This window comes from Oreochromis niloticus, linkage group LG12 (assembly GCF_001858045.2).
Source record: "Oreochromis niloticus isolate F11D_XX linkage group LG12, O_niloticus_UMD_NMBU, whole genome shotgun sequence".
Classification (NCBI taxonomy): Eukaryota; Metazoa; Chordata; class Actinopteri; order Cichliformes; family Cichlidae; genus Oreochromis; species Oreochromis niloticus.
Window position 1 is genome coordinate 36,037,274 of NC_031977.2, and position 19,440 is coordinate 36,056,713.

At 40.9% G+C, this 19,440-nt stretch overlaps 1 protein-coding gene and 2 long non-coding RNA genes across 4 annotated transcripts in view; 1 reads left to right on the plus strand and 2 right to left on the minus strand.

Moving 5' to 3' along the window:
- LOC106098182 (uncharacterized) overlaps window positions 1-4,404 on the plus strand; it is a 13,294-nt gene extending 8,890 nt beyond the window's left edge. Inside the window, exons 2-4 of the long non-coding RNA XR_002063935.2 lie at window positions 627-825; window positions 3,635-3,674; window positions 4,172-4,404. This is a non-coding gene — a long non-coding RNA (uncharacterized LOC106098182). The remainder of the gene's footprint in view (window positions 1-626; window positions 826-3,634; window positions 3,675-4,171) is intronic.
- Window positions 429-1,123, minus strand: LOC112841889 (uncharacterized). Of its 2 annotated transcripts, none has more exons than XR_003213322.1 (2): window positions 898-1,123; window positions 429-804 (listed from the first exon to the last, which is right to left on the minus strand). It is a non-coding gene; the product is annotated as an uncharacterized LOC112841889 (long non-coding RNA). The 2 variants fall into 2 exon arrangements; XR_003213321.1 differs by having other exon boundaries at window positions 876-1,123.
- Window positions 4,405-14,594: 10,190 nt separating the features above from the next.
- LOC100700363 (granzyme K) lies at window positions 14,595-19,030 on the minus strand. Its single transcript, XM_003444553.5, has 5 exons — window positions 18,799-19,030; window positions 17,638-17,785; window positions 16,519-16,657; window positions 15,760-16,029; window positions 14,595-15,663 (listed from the first exon to the last, which is right to left on the minus strand). The coding sequence occupies exons 1-5, from the start codon at window positions 18,860-18,862 to the stop codon at window positions 15,511-15,513; spliced, it is 774 nt and encodes a 257-aa protein (XP_003444601.2). The 5' UTR covers window positions 18,863-19,030; the 3' UTR covers window positions 14,595-15,510.
- Window positions 19,031-19,440: the final 410 nt, after the last annotated feature.

Below are 19,440 nucleotides of genomic sequence, written 5' to 3' on the forward strand. Positions count from 1 at the left end.
TCTGTATGAAATCAATAAAAGAATCAAATACTGCATTGTCTTTAGTTACATTGATAATATTTATTTATGGTAAAACAGTGGCGAAATATCGCTGTTGCTTTCGTATAAATGAAGCGGACATACCTGAGTGGCCGCGAGCTAATCCTGTTTACATAAAGTAAACCTGCTCCCGAGCAGGTTTACGCTTACGGATCTGTTGCTATGACAGCAAGTCCCAGATGAGCTTCGGAGAACCGAACGATCCAAGATCACGTGAAATCGTCAACAATCAAATCCGGCTAACTTACTTAGCGAGGTACGAAGAACGGACCCCAGGTATTTTATCAGGACAGGTGAACACAAATGTGTCTGCACACACTGCAAAACAACTCAGAGCTCAGAAGCTTAGTGTCAAAGGGGCCCAATATGTGACTGTGGAGACAGCAGAGCAATTTTCACAAACTTTATTTACAAGTTTAAGCAAAGGAATAAACTTGCTGAGGGATTCAGGGCTTGATGTTTGAACACGACTCGTGGTGTGGAGATCTAAAGCTGTAACTGTGGACAGAGGAGTGGGTGATTAGCGTGGGTATGAACCTTCTCCAGGCTTGAATGTATTTGAAAGAGGAATATGACTCATGTTGCAGGCAGAGTTGGTGACACTTTGAGGAGCAGCTGAAGATCTGGGTGAGCTGAAGAGAGTGATGCTGGGCTGACCCGAGTTAAAAGGGATCCAGTGCAAAACAGTGGAAAGAGGGCAGGCAGGTGCCATAGTGAAATCCTTCCCAGGAGTCAGAGCGTGAAACAGCTGCTGTGACCAGAGAGCTGTAGCACAAGAAAAACAAGGTGGGTACATAGACTTAAACTAGAAGCATGTAGCATGAGAGACATTTTACCAATGTGGGTAAATTGACCAACAAGCAATGAAGACGCTGGTCTTGAATATTCTCAGTAGATTGCGCTGGATTAATTCCAGGTGAGTTGGGCAGGTGAGGAGATGACAGCTCCGCCCAGGGGCGGACACAGGAGAATCTGGAGCTCAGTGGAAAACTACCAGCAGCTCACTCGGACTGTCACACTTAGATGGTTTAAATGTCAAAATCTGAATACAAAATAAAAGTATAATGAAATATTTAATCTTTCCCTATGTGTGTGTCAATGGAAAATTGTACTTAGTAGTCAGTATAAGCTTTTAATGATATAAGTTTGCATATGATAGAATACTGTATGTTGACCTTTTGATGGCTTAGACTGTTGTCCACTACAAGACTGTTTTATAAATTATTTCTCACAGCGATAATAGCTGAACAAGCAGGAAGAGGAGAGCTGGACACTCTTATCTGACGCTCCCTAACAAGAAGAGAGGCCGCGTCTTTCTGTATCCCACAACACACATGCATACACCTAAACCACTCTTATCTTCACTCCCTACGCACTAACATTCCTCTGCCTATGAATAGACGTATTCACTGTTGTATTGCTTTGTATATAAATAAAGACCAGAGCAAGAACAGGATGCGCATCACAGGGCCCCCACTCTGTTGTGAGCGTTCTGTGACCGCCCTTGTATACAAGTGAAAACCACAGCGTCTGTGTGTTTCTACCCTTAGACTCTTAGCTGAAGAAGTGTCTTTAGAATAAATCTCTTGACAGTGTGTGAAACTGAACATGGCACAAATATCAAAATAAAATAAGAAGTAATACACACTGTATAGGAATTTCTTTTACTTATGTATTAATCACATTATTTTATTGTATAATGCCTTGGTGCCACTGGATTTTAACATGTCTCACACCAATATTGTAAGACAAATGGTGGGGGAAGCAGACAACTCAACAGGAAGAATCTTTTCTCTTCTCCGACTCTGGGAGGTAGCAAGGGAGAGTGAATCTTAAGGTGTGAAACAGCTGTGTACTGCCTTTTGTTCCTGGAGAAGGTATTTAACTGAGAGCCATGCTAGGCTCGTGAGACTCTGCTGACCGTCTGCCCCACGGTCATGCAGGCTCTCCACCAAGCTTGGTTTGTCTGTTCTTTGTGTGCTTTGATTAAAGAATGTTAGCTACCGCTCACCGCTCGTCTGCAGGCTTTATTTAAATGGAAAAACTTCCACAACACACACAAACACCCTAAGACTACAAAACCCCACAAAGGAGGGGTGGTGGGGGTGGGGGTGGTTTTCTGGTCTTTGGCAGGGGTCTCAAACTCCAGTCCTCGAGGGCCTGTGTCCTGAAACTTTTGCTGCAACACACCTGAAGAACATTAAAGACTCTCTAGAACCTGACTACATGCTGAGGTGGAACAGGCTTCCATGATCCATTATAGCAGATGGTTCGCAATAATTGGAATGAGGACAGGACCCAGAGTCCAGATGCTGGTGGTGCTGGATGCAAAGACAAAGGCAGCGCTCCGAATGACAAAGGTGAAGCGGAGACTGGGAGGAAGCGTGCTGCATAAATGAGTTTGAAAGGCAGACTGAAAGACGAGAACAGATATTTAAAGCACACAGAACAGAATCTGACCCGCTTGCAGAAGGTGAGCAAGAAAATTATTAGATTAGTGTTAAGATGACAGAATTAAATCTGAAAACATGGAAAAGTAGAAGTGATGTAAAGAATAGACTTGTGTAATGAGCATGAAGACTTAAAGAAACCCAGTCACATCCTTTCCAAGCTCCTCAGACTACCATGAACTGGATGACTGAGAACTTAGACATAAAGAACAGACTAGCAGCCTGAACACCAGGAAAGCTGGCAGATGAGTGATTACAGAGTTTGATTGAATCTTTATCAAACTCCAGAGTGATTGCTGACACACCCATGTTACTCAATCAACAACTTCTCTGGCAGACAGGTACAGATGTTACTGTGATGGTTTAATTATTCACCTTGCTGGATTGAAATTTCCCCACAGACACATCTAACCCCACTCAGTCACACTTTGCAGTAATAATGGTTTTGATCTGAATAAATAAAATCTGAACCATGTGACCAGAGATGGCAGAGGGAGGCAAACTTTCAGGACGGTGTTAAATTATTTCCCCAAAGGAAAGGATGAGAAGATTTACTGAAACTTAATAACTTTGACATTCAAGATTTACTAGGAAGCATTAAATGCACCGTAAACTTGTGATCCACGATCAAACCAGCACTGAAACCTTAAAAGTGAACAACAGTCTGAAATGTACTCTCTGCTCAACATGTTCTCACTCCCAAAGCGTAACATACTATGTGACAAATCGTCTGTATGTTATACGTTCGGCCACCCAACACTTTCCTATGTTACGGGTTCGGAAACAGGAGGAAACATGAACGGTTTGTACATTTATTTTATTTTCTCATCATGAATCGCTTTGGAAAACACTATCTTAACACAGTTGTGGTTAAGGTTAGCGATAAAGTTATGGTTATAATTAGGGTTAAGGCTGGAATACACGTGTTACCACCGGGAGCATCATTCTATTGGATTCCATCCACACGTATCATAGGGACATGGACGGTTACCTTTTGCATTCTCATGGGACACCTCGGGACATGTTCTCATGAGCATGCTCTGTTCTGCAACATTTGAAATGCAGTCACGCTTCTGAAGACAGATTTTGCTCACTTTGTTGTGAATATTTAGAACATTGTTCTTTTATTCTTTTTAACTCCACAGTGAGTTCTGCAGCTCAGTGACAGCATGGCAGCAGCATTTGGTGAGTCTTACTTTGTCACACTTACATGCAGCACCTGTGAGTTACCTCCCTCTACAAGCACTTTCTGACAGTGATTTGTTTCTTGGTTTCTCCTTGTTGGTGAAATTTGTCTGCTTGGAGGCTAAACGAGGTGACTACAGGTGAATATGGTACAGCAGGTCTAATCTGAGTGTCTTTGCTGAACCAGGATGCTGTGTTGCATGTAGTATGCTTTAACAATGTCTTTAACCAATAACATTTGTCAGAATGTATTTTCTGAAAATTAAAAGTCACATTTAATAATCTTTCAAAGTAAACTTTGTTTACAGTTCAGTAAATAGAGAGACGAGACGACAGTTTCCCAGAACTAATGTGATCTGTTCATACAGCTGTTGACATTAAAAGTGCTTTGTTCCATCTGATGTAGTCATTGCAGGATAACACATGTCTCAGTGCATAAACTACTACTACAAATAATAATAATAAAAGAAGAGTTATGTATTTCTTTATCTTTGCAGGACCACAAGACACTTTTTCCAGATGTCGCAGGAAGAGCTTCGATCTTCTGCCACCCCACAGTGAGTTTTTAAAGAAAAGATTATGTTTAATGCAAACTTTAACTGGGCAATTTAAGGTGGAAGACATTAGACAGGAGCAGGTGAAGACAAAATATAGCAGGAAGTGTGAAGCCTGTTTGGAATCATGAAAACCTCTTAGTGCACAGAGTCTGCTTTCTCCCTTTACATTTAAAGCTAATATAATGTATAGAAAAGTGAAGAAAACTATTTTATGTAAACTTTTGGGGGTCCTATCTGGGAGAGGTTACAGCATATCAAATGTCTCCTTAACCTCATGTTAACAGATCAAACATGCAGGATACCAGCGTTTTATTTATGTAGCTCTATGTCACAGACATGAAGTTGGTGCAATTTTCAAAAGAGATTGTAGGAAACAAAACTGTGCTGAACAGGGAAAAACAAAAAGGTCTTCAGATGATGACACTGTGGATTTAAAACTGAGCCTTTAACAGAGGTTACATTTATTTATTGTCACAGCGGTGGATCGGACTCGGGCGCAGACTGAGAGAACACGGTTCAGGCAGTTCTTTATTAACCACACTGGTGTGCTATATACACACGTGAAGGGGGGGGAGAGACACACCAGGGTACCAGGGGTCAACAGGTTGGGGAAAAACACACGCCTTAGTACTGGCTCCGCTCCTCGTTCACACAATCAGCTCCACTCTCACACTCTCACTCACGTGGTCCAGGGGTCACAATGCGGGCAGGTCCAGAGAAACCTACAGGGAGTGCAGAATTATTAGGCAAATGAGTATTTTGTCCACATCATCCTCTTCATGCATGTTGTCTTACTCCAAGCTGTATAGGCTCGAAAGCCTACTACCAATTAAGCATATTAGGTGATGTGCATCTCTGTAATGAGAAGGGGTGTGGTCTAATGACATCAACACCCTATATCAGGTGTGCATAACTATTAGGCAACTTCCTTTCCTTTGGCAAAATGGGTCAAAAGAAGGACTTGACAGGCTCAGAAAAGTCAAAAATAGTGAGATATCTTGCAGAGGGATGCAGCAGTCTTAAAATTGCAAAGCTTCTGAAGCGTGATCATCGAACAATCAAGCGTTTCATTCAAAATAGTCAATAGGGTCGCAAGAAGCGTGTGGAAAAACCAAGGCGCAAAATAACTGCCCATGAACTGAGAAAAGTCAAGCGTGCAGCTGCCAAGATGCCACTTGCCACCAGTTTGGCCATATTTCAGAGCTGCAACATCACTGGAGTGCCCAAAAGCACAAGGTGTGCAATACTCAGAGACATGGCCAAGGTAAGAAAGGCTGAAAGACGACCACCACTGAACAAGACACACAAGCTGAAACGTCAAGACTGGGCCAAGAAATATCTCAAGACTGATTTTTCTAAGGTTTTATGGACTGATGAAATGAGAGTGAGTCTTGATGGGCCAGATGGATGGGCCCGTGGCTGGATTGGTAAAGGGCAGAGAGCTCCAGTCCGACTCAGACGCCAGCAAGGTGGAGGTGGAGTACTGGTTTGGGCTGGTATCATCAAAGATGAGCTTGTGGGGCCTTTTTGGGTTGAGGATGGAGTCAAGCTCAACTCCCAGTCCTACTGCCAGTTTCTGGAAGACACCTTCTTCAAGCAGTGGTACAGGAAGAAGTCTGCATCCTTCAAGAAAAACATGATTTTCATGCAGGACAATGCTCCATCACACGCGTCCAAGTACTCCACAGCGTGGCTGGCAAGAAAGGGTATAAAAGAAGAAAAACTAATGACATGGCCTCCTTGTTCACCTGATCTGAACCCCATTGAGAACCTGTGGTCCATCATCAAATGTGAGATTTACAAGGAGGGAAAACAGTACACCTCTCTGAACAGTGTCTGGGAGGCTGTGGTTGCTGCTGCACGCAATGTTGATGGTGAACAGATCAAAACACTGACAGAATCCATGGATGGCAGGCTTTTGAGTGTCCTTGCAAAGAAAGGTGGCTATATTGGTCGCTGATTTGTTTTTGTTTTGTTTTTGAATGTCAGAAATGTATATTTGTGAATGTGGAGATGTTATATTGGTTTCACTGGTAAAAATAAATAATTGAAATGGGTATATATTTGTTTTTTGTTAAGTTGCCTAATAATTATGCACAGTAATAGTCACCTGCACACACAGATATCCCCCTAAAATAGCTAAAACTAAAAACAAACTAAAAACTACTTCCAAAAACATTCAGCTTTGATATTAATGTGTTTTTTGGGTTCATTGAGAACATGGTTGTTGTTCAATAATAAAATTATTCCTCAACAATACAACTTGCCTAATAATTCTGCACTCCCTGTACACCTCTAAGCATATATGGTTAAATATTTCTAAACATAAATGGCAATCACAATACAAAAACCTAACATTCCCCCCTTTTTGGCAGTTATGCTAGAAAAGTCCCCAGTTATGAATACCTCATGTGTGACAGTGTCAATGCAAACATTTTTATACTCAGCATGTGTCATTCGCTCTAAATTACTGTAAACGTACACAGTTTGACAAATGTATTAGCAGTTATCCAATTTCTCATTGATCTCATCCAATGGTAAACTGCATCCTACAAGCAAACAAATGAATTGCTAATGGTCAAAAGAGAAATTAACATTTTCAAAACACTCCAGCTTGGTGGTGCTCCTCTGCAAGACATGTAAATCACGTCTCTCTACAGGGTGGTTTAAGTTCTGCAGGGCATCATAAATGTCTCTTCCAGTTGTTTCCATCACTGTTCATAGGACCAGAGTCCAAATGTATGTAGAATAGACATTCAACATACCAGTTGAGTTTGTTGTTTGTCAACATGGGTCTCAGCTATCGTGAAAGCTGCAGACCTCATCAACACTCGAGTTTTATGGCCTCTACCAACCCCCATCACCTCACTTCAGGCCTCCTTGTCCTGTGGGGGATACATATGACTCCTCCATTGTCCATCCTCTGCAGTAAAAACCCTCTGTGGAAAGGGTGTTGGGTCCAGTTATCTTACTGCTGTTATGATCCCAGCAGTCTTCAGAGTGTCATCATATGCACAGTATAGTGACACAGCATTAGGTGATGTTCATAGGAAACTGCTGTCATCACCACCATAGCTTCTGGTTCCTGTGCTTTTCACAGAATCATGATGCCATCCTTGGACTCCCCCTGCGCTGTCGATGGAGCTTGGCACGCTCCCCTCATCCTTCAGGTGCCCGTCTGTTGTCCACAATCTTCTCTGTTGGCCTCTGGAAAGCCCCCTTGGCACAGCTCTCATTCCAACGCAGCTTCGGGGTCCTTGCTGTGGCTCCAAAGTCTGATCTCATGATGGGCCCCAAACAGCTCGACCTTTGACCTCAACCACTGCCTGGACTGTCAGCTATGCCTGGAATGGTTCTTGCTTCTCACTGGGCCTCTGAAGATTTCTCAGGAGATTCCTTTCAGCAATACTCTGACTGCTGCACCTGTATTTCCTTGCTAGGAGGAGAAACTTCTATTTGGAAAGCATGTAAACCATCATCAAACCACATTCCTCAGTTCAGTGAGCTTCACTTATGGACCATCAAAGCCTCATCTGAACATGGATGCACCACTTGCATAGGTTTAATACCCGTTGATGAACTGTTAATCACACAAATCACACAAAAATCATAAAAACATAGTTTAGAAAACATAGAAAACATAGTTGAATGTAATTCTGGACCCCTCCTGTTGACGCATGGACAGTCCCATGAGTCAACTTGTCAAACCTAGATTCCTGTCTGAAAGAAAAAGGTTAGCTAGATCATGTCCCAGGCAACATCAGGGCATCTCCAACGGAGCAGCTCCATAACCCTGCAATAAAAGATGTTAGTGTGTTTTGCATATTAAGTTTGCTTAAAACCTGGCTCTGTCTGGAGCCTACATACACACCATCATGGCCTGGAAAACAAGATCTGGAAGTGAAATGAACCTTCACACTTATAAACAATTGTATCATAAGAGTAATAAAGCATTCAGCATCAACAGGACAAGTATCATGTGCAGGTTTTCTCAAATCAGTAAACTACAATTATTGGCATAATTTGCCTCAGACATGGATCATCCCATGTACTCACTTAGCATTAATGTAATCGGTGACTTCCCTTAAGCAAAGTCACTTCACTCAGCTATCACTAGGAGCTCAGTAGTGGCCAGCTAATGAGCCCCATATTAAACTATTCCACAAACACTGCATCTCTTATTTGCTTTCTCATGTCACTTGTCCGTCTCTGCTGAATCCTCTACATGCACTCTTAGAAAACAAACATTAGCAACACACATGGACAATCCTGGAGGTCAGGCACAAGTTGACAGGGTCCAGAGGTGCTATAAAAAGACCATAAAGTTAGCCATCCATAGCTGTGGACAGAAGTGACACTAGTTTCAACACAGGAAATGTCTCACATGTTATTCACATCGTCAAAGTAACCTTCACATTTCCCCAACAACACAGTGTAACAGCATCACCAACTCATAACCTGTAAACACAGTTTTCTTCACACATAAACCCAGAAATCCTGTAGTAGAAAGAACATTAACCATTAGTGTGTCCTGCTGTAACTCACATAATCAAACATATGATTAACTCTCTGCTGTAGAAAAGAAATGTAAATGTTAACGCTGCGCACAAGCCCATGAATAACACACCCCTGATAGATTCACAAACACAAAAGTGGCATTTAAAAGGTTAAGTTGTCACGCAACCTAGGATGCTGCTGTCATCTTCCTGCTCCTGTAAAAGGAAACACACATAAATTCATCCACCGTTTTGTCCTGTCTAGGTGGAGGTTAACCTTGAGTAGTGATCAAGTCTTGTCAACTTTTGTCAGCTTTTACCAGTCAGTCAGTTTTATTTTCTCTCTCTCATTTTTCATTCTTTCATTCATTCTTTCTTTGCTGACAGTGGAAACTATCGTCGCATTCAGTTTCCACACTCAGCAAAATGACGTCATTTCAAAAAGAAAAGAAATTTTGATCAGATTATCTCGCTTAATCCTTTTTGGGCAGGGACCTATTTTCTAATTGTCCCAGATAAGTGACTTTCTCCTGAGCCCATTTTAATGTGGAGAAACTCACTTGCAACAATTTTCTCGACGACGTGTCGTATAGCGCTTCTGTTCTAATCGTGCAGATCTGCTTCAAACGAGATCATCAAACAAAACTTTCAGTGCACTGTGAAAGTATCAAAATAAAAAGGCCTCGTTAAGTCATGACACACACTCCTCATCTCAGGAGGGTAAATCATACCATTAGCATGATTTATCATACCATCATACTAATTGGCAGACTCAACTTCACAACAAAAGAAAAATCATCAGCTAGATTAATTCAAAACCATCCATCAGCCACACAACACACAACATAACGCTAATATGTTATTAGATATGAGTTTAATCTGTACTTTTTACTCATTTAGGCCACAGATTTTATTTAGTTTTCCTTTTTCCCCGTCATCATAAAACATGTGACATGTTGTCATGCATTTCGCAAAAAACGTTTGTTCTTATGTATTCAGAGTTGTGTATCTGGGTGCAGGATTCACTCACACATCACAACAGGAAACTCAGTGTTTTAGAGTCTCCACTCTAACAAACTCCAACACATCCCATTCACTCGTGCTAGAATTCAATCACCTTTCATTAATCTAAGAACGATCAACTAATTTGCATCTCAGCTATTAACCCACTAAGATGACAGGACAACAGAAATGCATGTTCAAAATATCATCACAAAAATAGAATTGCCCGCATACAGTAAATTACTTGTGCTGCATCAGTCAGGCAGAAAGCATCTCCCAATTTACTATATTAACAACTAAATTTATTGTCTGATCACTGGTTGGTCAAACCAGAATCTTTTTTTCACAAAAATTAAACTGTTGTCCTGCAACCTAGAGAGTTAACTGTCAGCATTGGATAAATTCAGCATTTGATAACAGGTGTCTGCTAAATTGGCACAATTTTAACATTGATGAGAGATAACAAGCTGATTTTCATTGCCTGTGTGTTTGTGTTATTAGGCAGGTTTAATGGATGTCTGTGGAGCTGCATCTCCAGCAGGGCATGTTCTTAAAGCTGCCTTTCCTACACACTTCTCTGCTATTAATTGATCATTTTGTAACTAATGTGCTATGAGTCCACTGGTCTTTGCATCACACCAGGTGATAAACAGACTCACATGCTCAAGATGCTGCCTAATCTTCATGAGCTCTCTTGTGTTTGTGTTAGTAGGGTTAATGCATGTTCTGCTTGTGTGTGTGATTTTGTATATGTTTCTTTTTGCAGTGTTTCAGATTCCTTCACAATTTTCCACTTAAGCAGTCAGTTTTCTTTTCCCCAGGTTTGCTAACCCAAATTTTGATTTTCCACATTAAACACCAGCATTCCTCTGTGTCCTTACTTACTCTCACTCTGTTGTCCCACTTCAACAGTCCAATAGTCGGTCTGTTTGTGTCGGGGGACCCGACCCAAGGATCGGGTCCCCCGACACAAACAGAGTAACATAGTGTACGCTGTTAAGTGCCAGGAGGATTGCCAGGATTTATACATCGGGGAAACCAAACAACCTCTGGCGAAGCGGATGGCACAACACAGAAGAGCAACCTCATCAGGCCAGGACTCTGCTGTCTATTTACACCTACAGGCCAGTGGACACTCTTTCAATGATGAGGATGTACACATCCTGGACAGGGAGGAACGCTGGTTTGAGCGCGGAGTCAAGGAGGCCATTTACATGAAAAGGGAAAGACCATCTCTGAATCGAGGAGGGGGCCTAAGGGTACATCTGTCACCATCTTACAATGCTGTGATTGCAGCTATTCCCCAACTCTCTGTGAATGGGACTCATGGCCATTGATCAGTGTTCTTTTATCAGTGGGTTTTGGTCAGTGATTGTTGATCAATGGTCATGGGAATTTGCATAATTATGATTAAGGAACTGACCTCCCAGCCCATTGTTCCTTCAGTGGGCTGGTTTCAGTCATTATGCAAATGTACTGTTTATAAGGTTTGGGGAAACCTGCAGTCAGCTGAGACTGAAGAAGTCACTTGGATGAGTGACGAAATGTTTCTCCCACAAAACGCTACGTCCAGATGAACAGATTCAACTTTTGGAGATTTACTTTCCTGGATGATTGAGAATGCATCAAGACGTTCTTTGTGTTACTCATACATGAGGAGGCCTGTCTGGAGCCAAGTGTCGTTCCACCCACTTGACCTCCGTCAGACTCTCAGCCAGGTTCCCCATAACACTCCTTTTATTGTGGTTACATGAATATGCATAGGGTCATTAACATATAACATCTTACATAGGTATACATGTGAACAAAGAATACTGTGTGTGTGTGTGTGTGTGAACCCATAAATGACTTCCTAAACCTGCTGGCCTGGAAGTCCAGCAGTTCATCTAAACAAAATGCACTTAGCCTAAAACAGACATAGATACGTTTATCCTACCATAAAACAATAAAACAAGGTACGACCTCTCCCATGCTCCCAGGATGTAGGTCTGCACTCCAGAGGACTCTCGAATGCACACCTACAACACCCCAAGCCTTTGCAGCCTGCTAAAGATCACACATCCTATCACTACACAATTGATTATACACCTCTAAGCATATATGGTTAAATATTTCTAAGCATAAATGGCAATCACAATACAAAAACCTAACATTAGACACAGTAGTTAAATATATATAAATGTACCGGTCCACTGGTCAGTTACATAACCACATAGAGGCGGGACCTCACAGCAGCAGCATCTTACAAGATATGATGCATTTTCATCTATTATGTTTACAAATGTCAAGAAGTCAGAAGCAAAGTGAGAACACATCATAGCACATGTTTAAACAAGGAAGGTTAATTCATTGAAATTATTAACAATTAACTGGATATAACAATATTTCTACCACAAAAAAATCACATCTTCAAAGCACCACAATGGCAGCGTGATATCACACAGAGCTGTCAGATGATGTTAAATAAACTGAGCTCTGTAGAGTGGGCAATCATGACAAACCAGTTTATTTAAATTGTAGATTCAAGCTGCTTTTCATATTTTTGGCCACCAGATGTCACCAAAGAGGACGGTGTTGAAAAGCTCGGAGTAATGAAGCCTTTGTGTCATGGTCCCTCAGTCCTCTCTGTGCTGTTCTGCTGTTTTTCCCCATCTCCTCAAGTCAAGTCAAGTGGCTTTTATTGTCATTCAACCATGTACACTGGTACAGTCAAATGAGACAGCGTTCCTCGGTGCTACATATGACATATAACGGACAAACACAGGACTACGTAAAGTGCAATGTCCAAAAAATTCCAAAAATAAACAAGACAAGGCAGTGCAATGATAAAGTGCAAAATGCTGAGTATTGTGCAAAAGTAACTTTGTGTCTGTAGGTGTGTTTGTGTGTGTTTGTGTGTGTGTGTGTGTGTGAGATACTGAAGATAAGTGCTTGCAAGCACATGAAGGTGTGCATGTGTGTGTGTTCAGGAGTCTGACGGCTTGGGGGAAGAAACTGCTCCGTACCCTTGTAGTGAGGATACCTCTTTCCAGAAGGCAGCAGGGTGAAGAGTGTGTGTAAGGGGTGTGTGGGGTCCTCCACAATGATGGTGGCTTTGCGGATGCAGCGGGTGCTATAGGTGGGGAGGGAAGAGACTCCAATGATCCTCTTCACTCTCTGTCTTTGTTTTTTGTTTTGTCTGGTCAGCTTCTCTGTAAACTTGCTGAGCGGGTGAGTTTTCAGCTTAAACTCACTGTGGATGATGGCACACTGCTGACCTTTTTTTTTTTTTTTAATTGCACCGTTTTACGACACATGAGATAAAAACACATTTCTCAGGCAGAACATTTCTTATATCTTGATCAGATGTTGAATGCATTGAAAGCCACTGTGACGCAGGCGTTTTCTGCGGGTCTTAAAGGATGTTGTCTAACCACAAAAAATGAGTCAGCAAAATAGACACAAGGCCTCTGATGAACACTGATAGACCACGTTTCAAAGCCTGTGGTCTAATTTATAATAAATAAATAACCATTTGGCAGTAACTGGGTTCAGACATGTATGCATATGACTGACACTTTCAGTTTGTTTTGAAAAAGATATTTTACAATTTAGCAAAAAAGACTGCTTGAAACAAATGAAATGGTTTGTGGAAGTCAGTAATGACAAAAATTAAGAGGAGGTTGCATGAAATGAAAAGAGTGATTAGCTGTCAAATGCACTGAAAACCCCTGTGATACACAGCTTTATCTGTTGAGCTCAAAGGATGTGGACCATGAAACTGAATGTCAAATGTGTCAACAAAGAGGCTTTTGCTGACTCATTCTGTCGTGGTCCCGGGTCAGTTTGATCCAGCGTTTTGTGTTTCCTTTTGGTATCACCTTGTGTTTTGTGTTAATTCTGATTTTGTATTTGTTTTTATGGTTGGTTTTGGTGTTTAGTGTTTTATCATCCCTACCTACCAAAAGGGTACTAAACTGAATGTTCATTTAAAGAAAAATAAACAGACAATCTACATACTTAGATTACACGTACCTGCCTTTTTTCAGCATTTGAATCAGCACATATCATGTCAATGGCATACAGAGTTACCGTTTTATTAATGCACTTTTGATGAAGATCACATTGACAGACATGAGGATATTGAACTATTCTCTTTTAAGTTTATACCCGTCCAGACACTTGCAGGGTCTTTGACAGCTTTGCCCAACTGGAGACATGGCATGCCTAAACGAATAAGGAGGGTGTGCTGGGAATGCCTGATCTGCCTGTTCTTCAACTCCCACCTCAGGCAGAGCTCCAACAGCACTCTGATGGAAACTGGGGACACTGAGTCCGAATGGACTATGTTTAGCACCTCCATTACTGAAGGTGCTGCACTGAGCTGTGGCTGCAAGGTGGTTGGTGCCTGTTGCGGTGGTAACCCTGAACCAGATGGTAGACACTGGAGGTAAAGGGAAGAATCAGGCAGGAGGAGTCCTATCGAGCTTAGTTAGCCTGTATTTCAGAGGCAGTAGATATGTACCGACAGGCCATGTGGAACGCAGCTTTTATTTATTATATAACTGCCCTTGCATACAGCCCCACAATGTTTCTGTTTCAATCTTTCCTATGCATACACCATGTATATTAGTTCACTCACACACATATATATATATATATATATATATATACTTACATATTGCTGTTTATTTATTTTCCCCCCTCATTGTATATTGTTTTCCCTTCTTTACTTTTGCACCTTGTGGCCCAGCTACCCACTTTCACTTTGCAAGAAACTGCAGAATGACAATAAAACACTCTAAGCATTTTAACAATGACACTTTGAAAGGTACAGTTTGAAACTGCAGTACAAACAAATAAAGAAAAAGAGAATGAATCGTGTCTTTATTTATTCATGCCTCCAGCTTTATTAGAAAGTAAAAAAAGTAGCAAGTATATCAAGCACACAGTCATAATGTGAAATGGAACAAATAAGAATGTAAAATTTGTCTTTTTCAAATAAACCTGTCCACAAGCCTCATTTTCAGTTTCAGTTGGTTGTATAAGATGTGTTGAATCTGTCTGTTTGACAGTCTGAATATCTCACTTTTTTAATTTCAATTCAATTCAATTCAATTCAATTTTATTCATACAGCGCCAAATCACAGCAACAGTCACCTCAAGGTGCTTTACATTGTAAAGTAGACCCTACAATAAAACAGGATATAATACAATATTTTACGTTCATTGGAGTCAGGAGCACTTATGTTTGGGAATTCTTTCATTTATTTGAAAAAATGATTATTAGATATAACCATGTTTCTGTACGGTTTTTATGGTGAAATATGGTAAAATGCCAAACAGTGTTTCCAATTATGTATACAGTAGGCCTAAACTGTGGTTAGGAGGTCAGTACAATTAATTTTTGTTCCACCTTTATCTGCCATAAGTTCATGCAGCAGACTAGCCAAGTGCAGAATCTATAAAAAAAGTGCAGCAAGCTAGCAGAAACTGAAGTATCATAAAATTTAAAAGGAGCAATGAAATTATAAACTGGATAATGGTCTACAGCAGGGCTCGAGGGCCGGTGTCCTGCAGGTCTTAGATCTCACCCTGGGTCAACACACCTGAATCAAATGACCAGTACATTACCAGGCCTCTGGAGAGCTTCAAGACATGTTGAGGAGGTCATTTAGCCATTTAAATCAGCTGTGATGGATCAAGGACATCTAAAACCTGCAGGACACCGGCCCTCGAGGCCTGGAGTTGGACACCTGTGAAATCAAATCATGCAGCTTGATGTCTGTGGTTTCAAGACATTTAGAATAACTTCATCGTAGTTTTGATCCAGTACAGTTGTCCCTCTGAGACAAACGAGTAGACTCCAGGTTTATTAATGATACCACAATCCTCTCCAAAAGAAGTGACTCCAACCAGCGCTCCATCACACAACAGCGGCCCTCCTGAATCCCCCTGCAGCAAGAACAGACACATGACAGTGTTTCAGGTGTTGAGCTGAATGAACATTTACTTCAAACTTGAAAAAATACATGGATTCTTCATACGTACCTGACAGGTATCAGCGACGTTTGTACCATCTGAACCAGCACATATCATGTCTCTGGTGATCTCGGGTCTGTGGTTGTAATAATCACGAGAGTTGCACTTCTGTCTGTCCACCACAGTCACATTGACAGACATGAGGACGTCTGATGCATCGCTGTTTTCAGTTACTCCCCATCCAGCCACCAGACACCTGCTGCCAGCTGCCGGGTCTCTCACAGTGTCGCCAAACTCGAGCCACTGCACTGCCCTGGATTTCCTCACCGGTTCTTTAAGCTGAAAAAAAGTTAGTCTTGAATCACCACTCATTTATTTCTAATATTTTGCTTGGAAAATATGAAATATGTGCAGTGATGTGTTGAAACATGTCTATACACACATGGAAATACGTTTTATAATTCAAAGAATGAATTTAAAGAATAAAAATGTTTTAGTTAAGTAAGCAAAACCTGACTTGGCTGTAGGAGGTACAGCAGGTTATCTACTAATCGGATGGTTTGATGTTTGATCCCTGGTCTCTCCAGTCTGCATGTCAAAAATCCTTTGGCAAGATACTGAACCCCACGATGCTCTCTGATGCATAAGTTAGAGTGTGAGTGAGTCAGTGTTACACAGAAAGCACTTAGGCATAGAAAGATGTGTTTGGGTGAATAACCATGTTGTGTAACGCTCTGAGTGCTCAGGTAGAGTAGAAAGGTGCTAAATAAGAACCAGTCCATTTACCATTTACATCATTTGGTATCAGACCCTGATATATCACCTTACCTTCAGCAACATGAGGTCATTGTCGTGGTGTGCACAACAGTAGTGAGGATGAGGAAAACTTTTCTCAACAATTTGGATTTGCTTGGAATATTTTTCCTCTTTACTGATGGAGTGGGCTCCCAGGGTCACCTGATCCACCCTGTAAAAGAAAAAACACAATCTGGTGATGAAGGTTTACATATTTAAAAGGTTAACGGGTCAGCAGCTTCTAAAACAATAATCATGCTTCTTTATTATTGTGTATTACTACATATGGCTGGGTTATGGCTGTTACTGAGCTTTAGGTGAATCTGCATGTTTTCTTCAAGCTGAATGAAGAAATTAAAATGTACATAAAATGTTTTAGATTAAAATATGTATAAAATATGTATGTAGCTGTGACTTCTGTGTTGTTTTAAGTGAGTGCAACACTTCTTTCCCCCGCAACAAACATGGAAGGAAAAAAATGAAGATGAACTTTTGCGAGATCTCCCAACAGCAGGTGGGATAGGTGACGAGCCAGGTGACGAAGGCTGTCCCAATTCGAAGGGTGCTCCAAATGCGTCCTTTGTTGCCCATCCTATCCCAGAATTCCAGCCCAGCCAATTCCAGTTTCCAACAATGGCGGCAGCTACTTAGTTTTAATATTACTCTTTCTGGGTCACAAAATAAACTTTTAAGAGATTTTCAGGCGGGAATGTAGCTGTGTAAACTTCAAATATCTGCTTGGTTTATCAAGACATCACATATTTGTAAAAAGTGCTCCGATGTTTTCGTGGTCGTCTGTTACCCACCCGCTCGATAGCTGACTGGGAGGTCGAGGCCCAAAGAGACGGCGAGAATACCGCACTCCCGGCACATTGTGCCTCGACCTCCCTGTCAGCTTCCTTCTGGCGGCCTCCGAAGGATGTGGCCTAAGATTTTGAGAGATCCCGAGATCTCACAAAAGTAACTCAGGATCTCGCAAAATTTCATTTTCATTTTTTTTTCTCCCATGTCCCTCACGGGGCTCCGTACTTTCCTTGTTATTCCATCACAAATAACATTTTCTAGAACACCTCTGTAAAACATAAATAAATCTATGAACAAGAATTCAACTTTAAATATTCTTTATATATAAATAAGGCCTCAGATTCTTACCCAGTGCAGTGGGCAGCTGTCAGCACCCACTGTGGATGGATTAATGTCCCTCCACAGAAAGAATTAGTTGTCCTGCTTCTCACATAAGCCATGAAAGGCAGTGAGTGTGGCTCAACTTCCTTCCCATTAATAATCTCAGAACCACGACCTAAAACAGAAACAAAATATCAGGACACATAAATCAGCAGATGAGTGAAATGGATTGGTTCTTATATAGCGCTTTTCTACTCTGATCACTTCATTCACTTCTTCTAAGCTCTTAAGTATCTAACATTCACACTACGGAGAGCAACATGGGGTTAGTATCTTGCCCAAAGCTATTTGGCATGCAGACTGGAGCAGCCTGGGATCGAACCACCAACCTTCAGGTTAGTAGCTGACCTGCTCTGCCACCTGAGCTACAGCCACACCGTCTGTAACATTGAAGATATCAGCAGTGTGACTTTGCATTATGCTCGTTTACATGAAGATTAAAAATGTCAATAAGTAAATTAAATTACAGTGGAAATTACAGAGCACCCAGAGAGCTGCCCAGCCAGGCAAGATAAACTTTACTCATCACAATGAGACTTCTTCCCTGTCTCTGTCAGTCCCTGCATCCTTGAATGTCTCCAGTTGTCCCGAGTTCCCTCTGACAAATTTCTTTATTAAATCTTAAGATTTTTAAATTCATCAAGTTTCTCTGTGCCTGGGTCCTCGTCACAAAACATGACATCACTGTTTTAACACAATTTAACCCCACATTTGTGAAAGAAAAGCAAAACTTTTTTGAAAAGTCTGTAACAAAACCATCAAATCTTGGAAAGGTTATTTAAATGCTGCAAAAGAAGAATGGACTGGAATAAAAAAAAAAAAAAATAGATATCCTAACCTTAATTACTGCGGGAGAATAATGAAAGATGCTCATAGTGAGTAAAAATAAACCGAGTGCATTTTTTGGACAGAAATTCACTTTTAATGTGTATGTATAATATAATACAGATACACTCCAAAAACAGAAGAGTCCTTGAAATGTACAAAATATATCTATACTTTTGTTGTTAAAATATTACGTCTCAACCAAGTACTGCATGGTTTTTATATTTTTAGTGTGTCACACAAACAGCAAATATTGTCAAAAAAAGTAAGGAAAAACGCCCCAGAGTGGAAAACATCACTGACCTGGCTGGATGATGAAGAGGAGCACACATGAGATGAGAAGACTGAAATTCTTCAGGCAGGACATTTCTTCTTCTTCCCTCTTTGATCAGACGTTGAATGCACTGAAACTCACTGTGATGCTCAGCTTTATATGTTCAGCTCAAAGGATGTGGTCTGACCGTGGAAATGAATGAGTCAGCAAAACAACACTCACTCAAACCCTTCAAATCTATGGTCAGGAGTATCATTAATATCTACACTCCCCCCTCACAACCAGTGTTGGTCAAGTTACTTGAAAAAGTAATCAGTAACTAAATACTGATTACTTCCCCCCAAAAGTAATTCCGTTACTTTACTGATTACTTATTTTCAAATTTTTTAAAAACACGATTTACAACCTGAATAGGTGATAAAGCGATAGATCTTTCAGCCCAATTCTACTTTTTCTGCATAATCCATCATACAAAATGTAATCAAATGGAAACGTCTCTTTTTAAACTTGTTTTATTAGTTTTAATCTTTTAACTTTATGCATCAAGCAAAAATTAAATTATATGCAACATTCTCTGACTGGAAGAAATTTGTTTAACATTTAAACCTATTTTCTGCACATTCCAGCACATAAAATAAAATATGTTTTTGTGTTTACACTCACTCTTTCAA